This window comes from Sturnira hondurensis, unplaced genomic scaffold (genome assembly GCF_014824575.4).
Source record: "Sturnira hondurensis isolate 20B ecotype Veracruz unplaced genomic scaffold, ASM1482457v3 Scaffold0008196, whole genome shotgun sequence".
Classification (NCBI taxonomy): Eukaryota; Metazoa; Chordata; class Mammalia; order Chiroptera; family Phyllostomidae; genus Sturnira; species Sturnira hondurensis.
Window position 1 is genome coordinate 25,540,658 of NW_028080827.1, and position 16,142 is coordinate 25,556,799.

The 16,142-nt window shown below is 35.9% G+C and overlaps 1 protein-coding gene across 1 annotated transcript in view; it reads right to left on the bottom strand.

Moving 5' to 3' along the window:
- Positions 1-16,142, bottom strand: part of WDHD1 (WD repeat and HMG-box DNA binding protein 1) — a 62,768-nt gene that overhangs the window by 28,678 nt on the left and 17,948 nt on the right. The window contains exons 8-13 of the mRNA XM_037054348.1: positions 14,631-14,723; positions 13,725-13,831; positions 13,187-13,328; positions 4,905-5,109; positions 2,291-2,481; positions 790-974 (exon numbers count right to left, since the gene is read on the bottom strand). Of these exons, the coding sequence (XP_036910243.1) occupies positions 790-974; positions 2,291-2,481; positions 4,905-5,109; positions 13,187-13,328; positions 13,725-13,831; positions 14,631-14,723 (923 nt within the window). The remainder of the gene's footprint in view (positions 1-789; positions 975-2,290; positions 2,482-4,904; positions 5,110-13,186; positions 13,329-13,724; positions 13,832-14,630; positions 14,724-16,142) is intronic.

Sequence of the window (16,142 nt, forward strand, 5' to 3'; positions counted from 1 at the left end):
TGCCCAACCAACTGAATCACACTGGTCAGGGAGTGTTTTTCTTTTTCAAAGAAAAGATTAAAATCTAATCTATATTGACAAAACTAAAAACAACACCACCAAAAACCCAGATTAGTAATTTTCCAAAGAAATATGAGGAAACATTTTTGGGTGATAAAACTATTTTGACTGTGATTATGGTTATCTGAGTACATACACATTTACCAAATTTATCAAACTGTAAGTCTACAATCAGTACACTTTATTACATATATATTATACCTCAATATGGAAATTTAAAAGGAGAGTTCATACAAAAAGAAATATGGATGGATACATACACTGTTAACAGTAGTTATATCTAAGCTGAATTCTGTAGGAAGCTTTAATTTTCTATTTTTTTAATGTTTTTTTTTAAATTTAATTCTCATTCAAGTACAGTTTTCTGTTTGGAAGCTTTAATTTTCTAAAACTTCTGTACTTAAGTTTGTTTGTTTACAATTAATATATATTATTCTTATACTAATAAAAAATAATAATAATGTAAAAATAGTCCAATTTGTCTTGCATTAAAATCATGTGATGTCATTTTGACTCGTAGTTAGAAAATATAAAAAGGAGACAATTAAGCAAAAATAGACATGTTCTGGGGAATTATGAGTGGGCTGGTATTTACACTAAATTCTTTGCTCTGAAATCCCACACTATAAAAGATGTAAGTTGGTTTCACTAACTTTTTGTGTACTGAATTTGAACAACCTATCTAACCATTCAACAGTGACAAATTCTTCCTAATAATCTCACATTTACCTTGCTAGTTCGTCAGTGCTTTCACACGCCAACAAAACAGCTTCATGGGAAAGATCTGCTATTGTATAATTCAAAGTATTTGATAAGTGCGTTGCATGGTGTATGGAGGTATCATGGAACTCCACATCTATGGCATTGTCTTGCTCATCATTATAGCAGCGAATGACTCCAATGGAGTTCCACACCTACAAACACGTAAGGTTAAACACAAGTCTGAGGAAACCAAAGCCCTGAGAGTCAGTAGTCTGAAGCGGTGCACTGAACAAACACTATGACTCGGTCTTTGTCAGGGTTTAAGTCACAGGAACGGCCACGGCTCATCTACCTCTAAACGTTCAGGTAACAGCAGTAACATTGGAGCCACAATAATTATTCTTCTCCTCATAGATGAAGGTACATACAACACAAATCGATTAGAAAGTGGAATATTTCATTTAACATTTTAAATTATTGCTATAAAAAAACACTTTATAACTGACCTTTGAACAACCAAATTATTGTATTTCTCAAAAGAAACATTTCAAAAATTTATTTACTTGAAAAGTATGGTTGTAAATGACAGCACATTCTTCTGTTCCAAATAACTGGTTTATATTACAAGAATTAAAATATACATTTTAAGGCAACATAAATCGGTATTACTTTGAAAAACTTATCTTCCACAATGTACACTACAGGCTCCCAAGAGGCCCTAGTCTTTCCTTTCCTCTACCATAAATATAACTTTATATATAAAATAGTTGACAATTATCAAAAATTAAGATTTATTATTATTAGAGGATAGTTACTGACACAGTTTTATTAAAATAAAATATCCCTTTAATATTTACAAATTTCTGCCAGGCCTATAACTTCCAAAAAGGACAGTAAGCAAAGTCCTCAGTGGAAAATGTTAAATAATGAACAAATTGAAATATTAAATTTGGTAGCCCTCAAAATTAACACAAGAAGCTAATAGTGACTTATCCGTTCAGGAAATATGTATTGAAGGCGGACTGGGCCATACTTCGTTCTCAGTGCTATCAGTACACAAAAGGGAAATATTCAGGAACCTTTACCCTTCAGGAACTTACATTCCAGTGGGGTGGAGTAAGGAAAAAGAGCAGACAGTTCTTTTCCACAGATGTATCACCGAACATACTATAAAGTTTCCCTTCTAAAAAAATACTTTTTAAGTAGTATGTTGGCGTCAGTGTAATCTCCTATGTAAAAACTAATATAATATGAGCAGTAAGGTTTAGAGGTATAGTCAAGAGGTACTGCAAGATATGGCCACACTTACTTAGGTTCATTATATATCATTTTGCAGAGCAAATTTTACTTAACACAATTTTCAGTAATGAAGTTGAAAAAAGACTAAGGCTGTGAGTTAAATTTAAAATCAACCGAAGTGCTCCAGGCCAATTCTTTAAAAATATTTTTACTGAACTGATTAGCTATAGTGAGAGAAAATGCTTAAACACGAGATAAAAGTATTTAAAAGTGTAGATCCAAGGCTTACCATGAATCGGTGAGTGAGGTGCAAGGGTGTGGAGCCTGACTGAAATGGCTTTTGCCGGGGAGTTGGCATAGGCCCATCATAAGATGGCCTCTGGGATGTTGTTGCCAGTGGTGAATTGTAAATGCTGTCTGCTTGATCATCTTCCTCCTTCTCTTTGAGAAGACTAGAACCAGTTTTTAGCATTGTTACATCTAAAATACAAAGGATTACAATTAGAGACTCATAAATACCAATGATCTGGAAAAAGAAAAGCACTACGAAATCTAATAAGCTTTTCATTCATACTTAGTAACACTAACATGTTATTTTCCTGTGCTTGCACTTGCCCTGACGGTGAAAAAGCAACAGAGGTTAACACGACTGGTGCCTCATTAATTGAGTCAGGATAACCAATCTGCTGGTGGTCAATGCATCGTAACCACCACGCAATTGCAGTAAAGTATGATTTTATTAAATCTTGATCCCACACAGATAATTTAAAATGTTCTCTGAAATGGGAAGTCTACATAAAGTATGACAGTTGTCACAAAAGAAAAAAAAAGCATTTAAGTAATTGAGTTGTAAACTGAACTTACATGAAACGCCTTTTACTTGAAATAATGCCAAATAAACTATGGTTATGCAGACTTGGGTATTCGGCAAACATTTTCTTCAACATGAATAACTGACAGAACTTGTTACCAATGATAAGATTTGAGCTTACAAATGAAAATTGGAATATTGGAAAACCTGTATCCACCAACCTGAGTTTCATTGCTTCCCTGCATTTAAAAATTTCTGAATAGATTGATGATACTAACAAATATATTTTGGATAATGTGTCCATTTAAGGAAGGTCCACAAACCTCAGTCAACCAGTACTGACCAAATGCCTATGTTATAAAATAAAACGTGGTAAAACAGTCATTCAAAGTTTGAGTTAGACCAATGGATTTTAAGGTAATAGAGTTGAAAAGTTCACTGAAAAGTTTTCAGATTCCACATTGCAAGTAATATTTAATTTTGGCAGATGTGCTGCCAAAGTGAGCACACAAGTAATATTTAAGAAGCTTACACATGTTGAGTTTTTTGGTGTAGTATCAAAGAAGAATATCTATAATTATTTGAATAATTATTAAAATACTTCTTCCTTTTCAAACTACCTATTTATGTGGGACTGATTTTTCTTCCTATACCTAAAAAATATATAGATAGCAGTATAATGAGCTCCTGAGACTAAATCATTAAAGATTACTATTGTATAAACCCAATGATTTAAATGCAGCACAACTTACTGCCATACTTTGGCATTTTACTTGTTAACATTCAAACACATTACGTTAGTTGTTGTGATAGGCACTTTATTAGAAGATCTGTATATATAATCTGAATTTCTTTAACAGATACAATACCATTCAAGTTATCTATTTCTTCGTGAGTTAGCTAGGGAGTTTGTATTTTTCAGAGGATTTGTCAATATCATCTAAGTTATTGAATTTATGGGCATAAGGTTGCTCATAATATTCTATTATTCCTTTAATATTAATAGCAGTACTGTCTTACAGAAACATAATATGGGCCACATGCACAATTTAAAATTTTCTAGTATCCACATTTTAAAAAGTAAAACCAGGGATAATTAATTTTAATATTATGTTGCATTTAAATATAATTTCAGCATGTACTCAATGTAAAAAATGACTAAGACATTTTACATTATTATTTTTATAATATTTTTGAAAACTTGGTTGCACCACACACTTAACAACATCTCTTAAGTTGAACTGGCCACATTTCAAGTCTTTAACAACCACAGGTGGCTAGTGGCGGCCACATGCAATAACGTAGGATCTACAGGTCCTGTGGTGACGACCCCTCCGCCCTCACTTATGTCAGTCATTTGTGTTTTTCTTTTGTGATCAGTCAGGATAGAGATTTATTAATTTTATTGATCTTTTCAAAGAAATAGATTTTTGTTTCACTGACTTTTTAAATACCATATTTTGCCATGTATAATGTGCGCTTTTTTTGCCCAAATTTTTTAGGGAAAAATAAGGACACACATTACACATAGGCAGTATTAATTATGTATCTATATAAATGTTTTAAACTCTTTTCTTTATGCTTAAGCATTAAAAGTGTAACTGTAGAAAGCAGTAACAATATCTGCACACAAAATAATACCCTGGAATACAATAATTGGTTTTGTTTCTAAATATAAATAGTAAGTGAAGAGTAATTGAATTAAAAAATTAAAAATAGCAATTGAATAATAATTGAATTAAAAAGTTAAAATGAAAGATTTTTTTCCCCTAAAAGTTTGGGCCAAAAACGTGGGAGTGCATTAGGCACAGCAAAAAATACTTATTATTGTCAATCTCACAAAATCCTGCTATTTATTATTTCCTTTTTTTTCTTGCTTGGGGTTAACCTCCTCTTCTTTTTCTAGTTTGCTAAACTTAGCTCACTGACCTGAAACCTTTTCTAATGTAAGTATTTAGTGCTATTAATTTCCCTCTACATACTGCTTTAACTACATTCAACAAAACCAATGCTTTTTGAATAATAGTTGTAATAAAAAATTGACAAGATTAACCAAGAGGATGGATCATCACATCCACAAGTCAATTCATACCAACTGAGTTTTCATCATCTTCTAGGAAGTGACTTCGCTGTCTTGGACGACCTGACGCCAGCATGATGTCATCATCCTCCTCATCATTTATAATTCCTTTTGAACAAGAAGGGGTTTCGACTGCATTGTCATTTAGATCACCAGCATTGCTTGTATTATCTCCATCAAAAAGATCATTGTAATCCTTTTCCACTTTGCTAGATACCTGAAATAGATATAAATTAAAAAGTACCAGTGAACTATTATGATAAACTCAATTACTCAAAAGGCAATCTTTTAGTATGCACCTTAAACTCTACTAAGCAAATGTCCTGAAAAAAAATAATTAGTAAGTGTATTTATGAGGATTATATTTATATACGACTTAGACCTTACTTCAAATGCCTTACAGTCTACAAATAGGGCAGGAGTATAGGACAGACAAGTAAAGAAATATTGTATATACCCAAATTTAAGGCAAGTTTTTATTCCTCAAAAGTAATTCCCGGTAATTCTCTCATTTACTTTTATTTTGAACAAAAATCTACTTAGGTAAGACATATTTGATTAAATAATCTCAATTAAAGCTAGTTTTTATTTTTTTGATGCTTATAGAAGGAAACAGAATAGAACCAACAGAAACAAAGGAGGCAAGGATATCCAACAGAGTTAATCACTGCTCGCTAGGAATACAAACATACCACTGCATGCATTGAATGTCACTAAACAGTTTTTGAAATCACTTTCAAAAGTGAAATATAAGCAGATACACTGCAGAGATCATAAATTACTCCTATAGGAAATGTAAACTGTACAAACATTAAGCCAACATAAACTTAGTTTGGTATAAAATTCTAACGAGAACATCATTAATAAATTCAAAAGGGACTATCACACACTTTTTAGATGGAAGTACATATGATGGTATTCTGGAAAACTGTGGTTAAATAAAATGAAAAAAAATATTTCTAAAGTCATATATTTAAACATATGACTTGATTAATTAAATAACTATATGCTATAAGAACATACGTAACTATTTCACTTATAGTCATAAAAGCTTATACACTCAGTCAAAAATTTGGGGGGTCACAATCTACAAGATAGGTTTTACCAAAGCTGCCAGATAGGGGCATAGGTAAACTCGGCTCACCTTCTCCCACAAGATCAAAATTACAACTAAATTACAGAGTAACAATCACTCAGAACCATCAGAAATTGAGTTCATGGAAGTCTGACAATTACAGAATTAAAGAAACCACATCCATCCAGATTAGCAGGAGGCACGGAGACATGAAATGGGCTGGTCCTATACCCACATGTGGTAAATAAAAATTCGGGAGATATCTCAAGATTAAGCAATGCCAGCCCCACCCCAGGGCCCCAAGCCAAGGATTCAGTGGCAAGAAAATAAGTCCCCATAATTTCTGGCTATAAAAACCAGTGGGTGTTGGGATGTTTAAAGATGTCCTGGAGGTTCCTAAGCCTCTCCTCATTTTGTTGAATTCTTGTTTCTTCATTCTTTTCTGTTTGGTTCTTTCTTCCTTCTGGTCCAGGCCATTAATTTGAGTCCCAGTTTTCTTCCCATCACTATTGGTTCCCTGTGCATTTTCCTTCATCTCACTTAGTGTAGCCTTCATTTTTTCATCTAATTTGCGACAAAATTCAACCAATTCTGTGAGCATCCTGATTGCCAGTGCTTTGAACTGTGCATCTGATAGGTTGGCTATCTCTTGGTCGCTTAGTTAACATTTGTCGTGGAGCTTTGATCTGTTCTTCTGTTTCGGCCTTTTTTTTTTTGTCTTGTCGCACCTGTTACGTATGAGTGGCAGACTTAGGTGTTCAACAGGGCCGGGCAACCCAGTCACTGGGTTGTGACACAGTATGTGCAGCGGAAGGGTCCCAGAAGAAACAATGGCGCTTGTTCTGCTCTCTGTTGGATTTCAGCCCCTTCCGCTGCTTCCCCCAAGTAAACTGGGCCCTTCTGGTGCTGATTCCCATGTGGGTGGGCTTGTGGTCTAAGACCCTGTGGTCTTAGACCCACTGAACTCTCCTGTGAGGCTGGGAGTCTCTCCCGGTGCCTCAACCCCCACAGGTGTTTGCAATCAGTGTTTTGAGGTTTTATTTCCCCATGCTGGGACCCTGGGTTGCGCAGTCTGTCTCACTCCCCACTTTCGCCTGGTTTATCTGTGCATGAATAATAAAGGAGAACTTTCCCAATCTGATAAAGAATATAGACTTCCAGGAAGCTCAGAGTCCCAAAGAAGTTGGACCCAAGAAGGAACACACCAAGGCACATCATAATTACATTACCCAAGACTAAAATGAAGGAGAGAATTTTAGAAGCAGCAAGAGATAATGGGACAGTCACCTACAAAGAATTCCCAGCAGACTGTCAGCTGATTTCTCAAAAGAGACCTTGCAGGCAAGAAGGGGCTGGAAAGAAGTATTCCAAGTCATAAAATCCAAAGACCTACATCCAAGATTGCTCTATCCAGCAAAGCTTTCGATTAGAATGGAAGGGCAAATAAAGTGCTTCTCAGTTAAGGTCAAGTTCAAGGAGTTCATCACCACCAAGCCCTTATTTTATGAAATGTTAAAGGGACTTATCTAAGAAAAAGAAGATAAAAAACATGTGTAGTAAAATGACAGCAAACTCACAATTATTAACTACCACACCTAAAACAAAAACAAAAACAAACAGCCCTGGCTGGTGTAGCTCAGTGGACTGAGCGTGGGCCTGTGAACCACACGATCTCGGTTTGATTCCCAGTCAGGGCACATGCCTGGGTTGCAGGCCAGTTCCCAGCAGGGGACTCATGAGAGGCAACCATACACTGATATTTCTCTCCTTCTCTCCTTCCCTTCCCGTCTAAAGATAAATAAATAAAATCTTAAAAAAACAAAAAAATAAAAGCAAAAAAACAAAAGCAAAAACAAACTAAGCAAACAACTAGAACAGGAACAGAACCACAGAAATGGAGATCACATGGAGGGATAGCAACGGGGGAGTGGGAAGAGGAGAGAGGGGGAAAAGGTACAGACAGTAAGTAGCACAGATGGTAGGTAGAAAATAGGGGGAAGGCAAGGATAGTATGGGAAATATAGAAGCTAAAGAATTTATGACACATGGACAGGAACTAACGGGGGGAAATGTGGGTCAGAGAGGGTGTGCAGGGTGAATGGGAACGAAGGGGAGAAATGGGACAACTGTAATAGCATAATCAATAAAATATATTTTTTAAAAACCCAGTGGGTTTTTTCTAGAGTCCCAAGCATTTCCTCTTCAAGAACCCATACATGGGGTCCTGGCTGGTGTAGCTCAGTGGACTGAGTGCTGGCCTGCCAACCAAAGGGCCACAGATTTGATTCCCAGCCAGGGCACATGCCTGGGTTGCAGGCCAGGCCTCCAATGGGGGGTGCACAAGGGGCAATCACACACTGATGTTCCTCTCCCTCCCTTCCCCTCTTTCTAAAAATTAATAAAATATTTTTTAAAAATTTGGGGAGGTGATTTTCTTATTAGAAAATGAAGGTGTTTGCCTTACATTTATGGTGAGGGCCGTAAAGTGTTAAGAGTTCTTGTGAAAGAAATATGTACTATGAAGAGTAAAAAAAAGGGGGAAAGTGAGCAATTCTGAACTAAAAATTATTTCTCAATTTACTTTTTGTCTTTTATCAATGTTGTATGAACAATTAGTCAAACAGTATTATAAAAATAGAAATAGTACTCTGCAGAGCCTCTTAGTTGTTTCTTTTGCTACCTTCCTACATATTTGTAAATAATATTGCAGTGCTTTTTAAAATTTTTCAGTTTTAATCACTATTTACTTAACAGATCCTAACTGCCCTCTACTCGGAAAGATAAAGGTTTGGTGCCATTTTCCAACCACCCCTGTCCCCTTGTATACATGCATACTATTCTCCTACCCTAATCTACCCAGTAGAGATATATTCTCATTTTGGTTGGATCAATATACAGTATTTATATTATTACAACCAGGAAAATGCTATTCATGGGTAAATAAATACAATAGCAACATTTACAAAGTATTGTTAGACTCTCTCCTAATTCTGTTTTGATTTTTAAAAATTAACCTAACAAATTATTTTGTCCATATAGCAACTACAGTAAAAACCCCAACAATTTTCTTAAAGGCAACTACCCTATCTCCAATCAAATCCTGCCCTTCCCAGTTCCACTGCAAGAGTCCTGAGAGGCAATCCCACAAAGTACGGGTCATTGGCTCTTGGGTGCCCCTACGACTCAGGCAGGCAGAAGATGAGAGGTAAAACTTCTAACCTCAGCAAATTCAGTGTCCAGTCCAGTATGCCCTCCACAACTCACTCATATCACTGTTTATTCTAAGAGACTTAATTGCATGAAGTTTCTCTGGAGGGAGGTGGCACTGGGGTACAAAGGAGAGCCAGAAGATCCTATGAAGATCTCTTCTTTCCAACAAGTCCTATTTTCTTTTGAGGAGGGAAAGAAAGAAGAAAATGAAAAGGGACAGAGAGAAGAGCCTTTTAATATGTCAATGCCAAGAACTTTTGTTGGGAAATTATCTGTCCCATTTGGGGAATGAACAAAGCTCAGCTGGAGTTTGAGTCAGAAGCATCCTCTGGGGGAGATGAACTGGAGCTGCTGCCCTCACATTCTCCATCTTCATCGCCACTGCTGGAGTCTGCGGAGCTACTGCCTTTTCCGCATCTTCCTCCTCTTCTTCTCCTGAGAGTCATGAGAACGGCCCCAACAGTCTGATGATTCTGTCTCTGGAGCCTGCAGCCCCTGCTCCTGTCCAAGCTCTTCTTGCACAGTCCTTGCTGATGGAGACTACACATTAGTCCTGATGATCTTGGGGTTTCAGGCTCCATTCATGTTCATGTTCTTTGCTTACTGTAAGTTCTCTCTGTAAGCAGGGTATTCTTCAGGAGATGGACTCCTGAGCCAGTGATTGCAGGTCTACCCTGCACTGTTTCTGCAGCTCCTCAGCCTGCTTCTTATAATGCTCCTTACGGCTCTGTAGGATGTGCTGCCAGTGTCTACTGATCACCACCATTCCCCCCTCAGGGCCAGGTCTCACAGCTCCCTACTCGACCACAAATCCTGGTAAAACCCCTGGTGTTCCTTCCCTGGGGGCTTTGTGGTCTCCCCAGGAATTTTTTTAAATCCTCACCCAAGGATACATATTTATTGATTTTAGAGAGAGAAGGGGAGAGAGAGATAATGTGTGTGTAGAGAGAGAGACACACAGAGAAATGAGAGAAAAACATTGCCTGGTTGCCTCCCATATGCCCCCTGACTGGGTACCAATTCTGCAACCTTTTGGTGTACAGGACAATGCTCCAACCAGCTGAGCCACCCAGTCAGGGCTCTCTATAGAATTTTATTTCTCAGAAAAAGTTTTCTGGGGAACTTCACTTTCACATTTTCCTGAAACTTCTTTTGGGCTCTCGGTGGGCTCTTTTGGAGGACCACAGATTTCTTGGAGTTTTGAACTATACCAGGGTAGGGTAGTCCTTCCTACATTAAGTCAGTTTCTCCTCAAATTCTAGTTTCTCCTTCTAGAAATCTTGAATTTATCTCAGCTTCATCTGCTCTGGGAGCTCTTTGTATTTTTTTAGACAGGACCTTGGTCAGCTCCTGGTTCTTGAGTTTGGGGTGCAGTTGGGAGAACAGGAGCCACTTCTTCTTGAAGACATGGAGGTAACCAGTCATGGGCTTCTTATGCAAGTTGGGATGTTTCTTGTGGTTTTTTTCCCCCGATTTTGTAGGAATTTTTAACACGTTCTTTAGCTTCCAGGACTAATTCTTTCAAAGCACAAATCTATCTCGAGTTATTACAAATTTGTAACCATCTGAGTGTGTACATTTTTCCAGAAAAATCTTTAAAAGCTACTTTCCCCAGCACATCTGTGACTGGGTTGTTTTGAATAGGTGGTTGAATTGGGTGTAAGGTTGTTCTCCATGCATTCTTGTAGCTTCACAATGTCTTCTTTATACCAATGGTATCTTTAGGTCTCTGGACCAGTAACATGGTCCTACTGATTAGCCTCCTCAGCAGGATCTCAAACTTCTTCACTGTCATCCTCACCTGGTGAAGTATTTCTGGATGTCTTGCAGGGTGTGTGATTCTAAGTTTCTGGTATTTGAATAATGACGTTATTACAAATTTATTGAGAGAGGTTATCAGATTAATCAGATCTTTTACTGAGGCAATGTTTCCTTAACTCTACTAAAGAAGCTTCCCTAGACTACTCTAGCTTTCTAGGAACTGTGTTGACCTTCTAACCACAAGCGTACAAAACTCGCATGAATTTTTCCTAATCACCCTTTTCTGATCTCTAATTCTTTATACATAATTTATTAAATCCTCACAATAACTCTAGATGCTGCATTATGCTTACTCTCATTTTATAGATATAGCATATTATTTTATGATCATGTTTTCTTTCTTTTACAACTTTTTGTTTTTCCTGGAGTTAAGAATCTTTTCTCTCCTTAAGTCTTTTTTTCTTGAACAAATTCCCCTAACATGATTCTTCCAATCTCCAACCTGAAAAGCATGTGACTGGCTGACAATGCCCCAGGAGCAAAGTAGAAAAAGTGAACTGGGTATTTCAACACTTAACCATATACAGTTTTATTTAATCCTTTTCAGTACAGTTATTTTCCCTTCACCTAATGCCAGTAACTATAAAGTGTGCCTGGACCAAACACCCCTATTTTACCTTTACTAAAGAATAAATCTCCAGCACTCTACCAGAATGTGTCTAGGGGTGAGGAAGGAGAGTTACCTAGCTGTGCACACCGATGTTCACACTGGAAGGATCTACTTACAACCCTCCCGTTTTCAACCCACTTTTACAAGTACCTAATGCTATCAAATGCTGAATCTATGGGGCGTCAGCCAGACAAACTGAACTGCACCTCAGTTTTTCTCCACTGAGGTCTTAGGGTTCAACTTTTTGAAAAGGTCAAGTTAGTTTCCAATCATCTTCTATTTTCCGGTCTCCCAAATATTATTATTATCAGCACTTCAACTGTCTTCCTTGGCCTTATGAGATTATGCATTAAAAAAAAAACTCCTTTAGGCCTGACCGGTATGGCTCAGTTGGTTGGGCATCATTTCACAAAGCAAAAGGGTCACTGGTTTGACACCCTGGCAGGGCACATGCCTGGGTTATGGGTTCATTCCCCAGTTGTTTGTGGAAGGCAACTGATCAATGTTTCTCTCTCACATCGATGTTTCTCCCTTTCTTGCTCCTTCCCTTCCCATCTCTCTAAAAGTAAATAAATTTAAAAAATTAAAATTCCTTTAGTATAGTTTTAGTGGAGGTTTCACATACCAGGTATCTGGGCAGAAATAAAAACATGTATAAAGTGCAACTTTAACTGCAAGTTTAAACCAAGACTTGAAATATAAATTGGTATACTTGCCAGGTAGAGAGAATAATGAACAAAAAGAAGGAGGTATAAAAAAAGGTGGACTGTTTTTTTTGTCTTTCTCTTTTTGGACTCATCTTTTTTTCATTCACTTTTTTCTTGAGTAGACTATTTAAAGCAAGATTTAGTAAGCCTAAGCTTTAGAGATATATGGGTAGCTGTAAGAGTTAAAGCTAATTAAGAGCAGAAAAAGTTTATTGGCAAAAACTAAGTTACAATTAACTTTAATCTTTAGCTATAAAACATTTACAGGCATACTTCATTTTATTGTGCTTTACAGATATTACATTTTTTACAAATTGAAGGTAAAGACCCTCTATGAGCAAAAACATTACAATGCACCAAAGGCTCAGAAGATAGTTAACGTTTTTTTAGTAATAAAGTATTTTTAAGTATATACATTGTATTCTCAGACATAATGCTATTTCACACTTAATAAACTACAGTATAGTGGATACACAATTTTAACATGCACTGTGGAACCAAACAATTTGTGACTTGCTTTATATGGTATTTGTTTTTTTGCAGTGGCCAGGAATTAAACCCCCAATTCATCTGAGGTATGCCTGTATTTACTAACAATCCTCAGAACAACAAGATAGGAAAACAGTATTTCACAAAGGCATTCCTTGGAAATTTGAGGAATATTAATAGGCATTATATGGAGGGAAAATAGTTTCTTAATAAAATATATTTGGGAAACATCAGGCTAACCAATTTTCTTTACTATAGGATCACTACTAAATATAGTCACATAAATTTTAATTTTCCAAGATAATAATGCAGGTTGTGGTACTTTCAAAATCTATACAACCACAGAAGGACTTTGAAGAAACTGCTCTACAACGTTTACTACCTTACTGCTCGGTGTCTTTCCACTGGGATTACAGACGTTCTCCAGGAGCCCAAGGTTTCCTTCTGCATCAGTATAAGCTATTCGACCACAGGTAGGATGCCAGGCCAGGCCACAAACTGCATAACCTTTCTCATGTTTTACTCTAAAAATAAAAAGTAAGTTCTTAAAACACTGTCACGAAAAATATAAACTATACATATTTTAGGTAAATTTTAGGAAGAAAAGGTTAGAAGTAATAAATACATATGGTACCAGATGGGTACTTGAATTATCGGGGGATCACTTCATAAATTATATAATTATTTAACCACTGTGGTATAGACTTGAAATTAATATAAAATAATACTAAATGTCAACTGTAATTAAAAAATAAAGTGGTCAAATAAATCAATCAACAAAAAGGTTAAATGACTTTTGACACACTAATCGGTTTTTGTTTGCATTTTGACAATCTAGTAACTACAAATTTGAAATATCTCATAAACAAACAAAAGTCTACTTGAAATAAACAAGGGACAAAATATATATCGCATCATACCTTTCCATGCAATCTTTAGTTTCCACATTCCAAACTGTAATCAAACCGTCAATACTCCCCGCAGCTAAATACTGCCCACAAGGAGACCAGGTTACTATATTGAGGGTCTATAAAGAAAAACAATAAACGATCTTATAAAATCTGAAACTAATCACTCACCAAATTCAAATTTTAATAACCCTTATTTGATGTATTCTGTGTAACTTCTAATTAGATCTGATACACAAATGGGAAGACAAAGTTTGCTTACTTCTTTTTCAGTAATTTTCACTTCTCACTAGCAGCTATGAATTTGTCATGTGAAAATTATACTGGCACAAGTTTAAAAGCAAAGTCTAAAAAAATATTATTACCCTGGAAAGAGAGGTTAAGTACAAGATTTCCTCTTGGCACTCACCATCACCATACAGAGAACTAATAAGTGAAACTTATTAGACCATTGCTCACTTACTGGGCCTCTGTTTCCCTGACTGCAAAATAGGTGTATGAAAGAGAGATGAAGAGAGAGCGAGAGAATACAGATCAACAACCTTTCCAGATCTAAAATTCCAGAGTCTATGATTACAAGTCTCAATAAAACTCATTTAAAAATAAAGGTCAATTACTGAAAATGTGAGAATAACTTGTTCTAATACTATGCTACGGTTAAACTTGACTTCTTATAAATTAAAAGATTTTCTTATCAAATTTTGCAAAGAAGAAGGGTCAAACAGGACCTAGTAAAGTCCTACCTATTGTCCAGTTATTGGCTAACTGAAGAAAGACTGAGAGGCAGAAGGTGGACACATGCGTAACAGTCTACAGTTGTTCTCCATTTCTATCGATATTTAACTACAAGTATATTTAGGCAAAGTATGCATTAAATATTCCCTTTAGACTACTGAAAGTGTCACTTACAAAACCTACCTGAGAGATGGAATTATCTGAAAGATCAAATTGATTACTCCAAGTCTCTCTTCTATATAGCTTAACAGATTTTTCCACAGGAACTGCTAGTAACTATTAGAGAAGATAAAACGCAGTTTGAAGAAAAGTTTACATTAACTTGAAGGAAAAAAAGGCAGAAAATGCGTCCAAATAAGCTTACAAAACATAAGAGCAAATTTATACTTTAACTGGCATCTAACAAAACTCAGAAATTACTTAAAGTTTTGATAAGCAATAAACAGGTGATAGTCACTCTATTGCTTGCACTGAAAAACAAAGTACCCGTAGTTACTAGTATTTTTAATACTACTTTTTAAGGCATCTAAGCCCTTTGAATCTAAAATTAATTTCATTTACCAGAAGAAAAGAAACAAAGCCAGAATACTTTGCAAATACTAAGGAAATTTATCCTCCTATCCATTCTTCAAAAAAAAAAATAGACTAGCAGAAAAAATTAAAATGATACATTCTTTCCATGTTAAACTATTATTTACGAACAGGAAAACTATGCTAATTTTATTAATTTTTAAATTAACCAGATTAATCAGCCCTGGCCAGTGTAGCTCAGTTAGTTGGAACTTTATTCCATACACCAAAAAGTCACAGATTTGCTTCCCAGTCAGGGCATATACCCAGGTTGTGGGTTCAATCCCAAGTCAGAGCATGTACAGAAGGCAACTGACTACAGTTTCTCAGATCAATGTTTGCTTCTCTCTCCCCCCTCTAAAGCAATGAAAAAAAATGTCCTTGAATAAGGATTAAAAATAACATTAAAAAAATTTAAACAGCCATGACTGGCGTGGCTCTGTGGACTGAGTGCTAGCCTGCAAACCAAAGAGCTGCCGGTTCAGTTCCCAATCAGGGCACATGGCTGAGTTACAGGCCAGGTCCTCAGTAGGGGCACATAAGAGACAACCACAACCACACACTGATGTTTCTCTTTCTCTCCTTTTCTTTCCCTCCCCCCCCTCTCTAAAAATAAATAAATAAAATATTTTAAAAAGTAAATAAAATCATAAAAAAAATTAATCAGATCAATGTTTTGTAAGCAAAAAAATACATACTGGATTCCCCAACTATTCATTACTTTAACACAGAATGTACACTTTTAAAAGTTCACATGACACATGAGGGAATACATTGAAAAGCAAGTCTCCTTCTCATACCTAAATTCTGTTTTTACTTCCCAAAGGCAAATATAAGCATAGGTTATACAAGAATGTGTATGTAAATATATACATGTATATACACAATAGCAGCATTTTTATATACCTATTATTATATAGCTTGATATTTTTTACTTAATTTCTCTGAAGATTATTCCATGTGAGAATATACAGATATATCACATTTTAACAGTTGTAGAGTATTTCACTTTCAGGAATACCACAATTTATTTAACTAATTCCCTATTAATGAGCATTTTGGATGTTTCCAATCTTTTGCTACTATAAACAGTGGTGCAACATTTTTGTTATATGTACCCTGTAG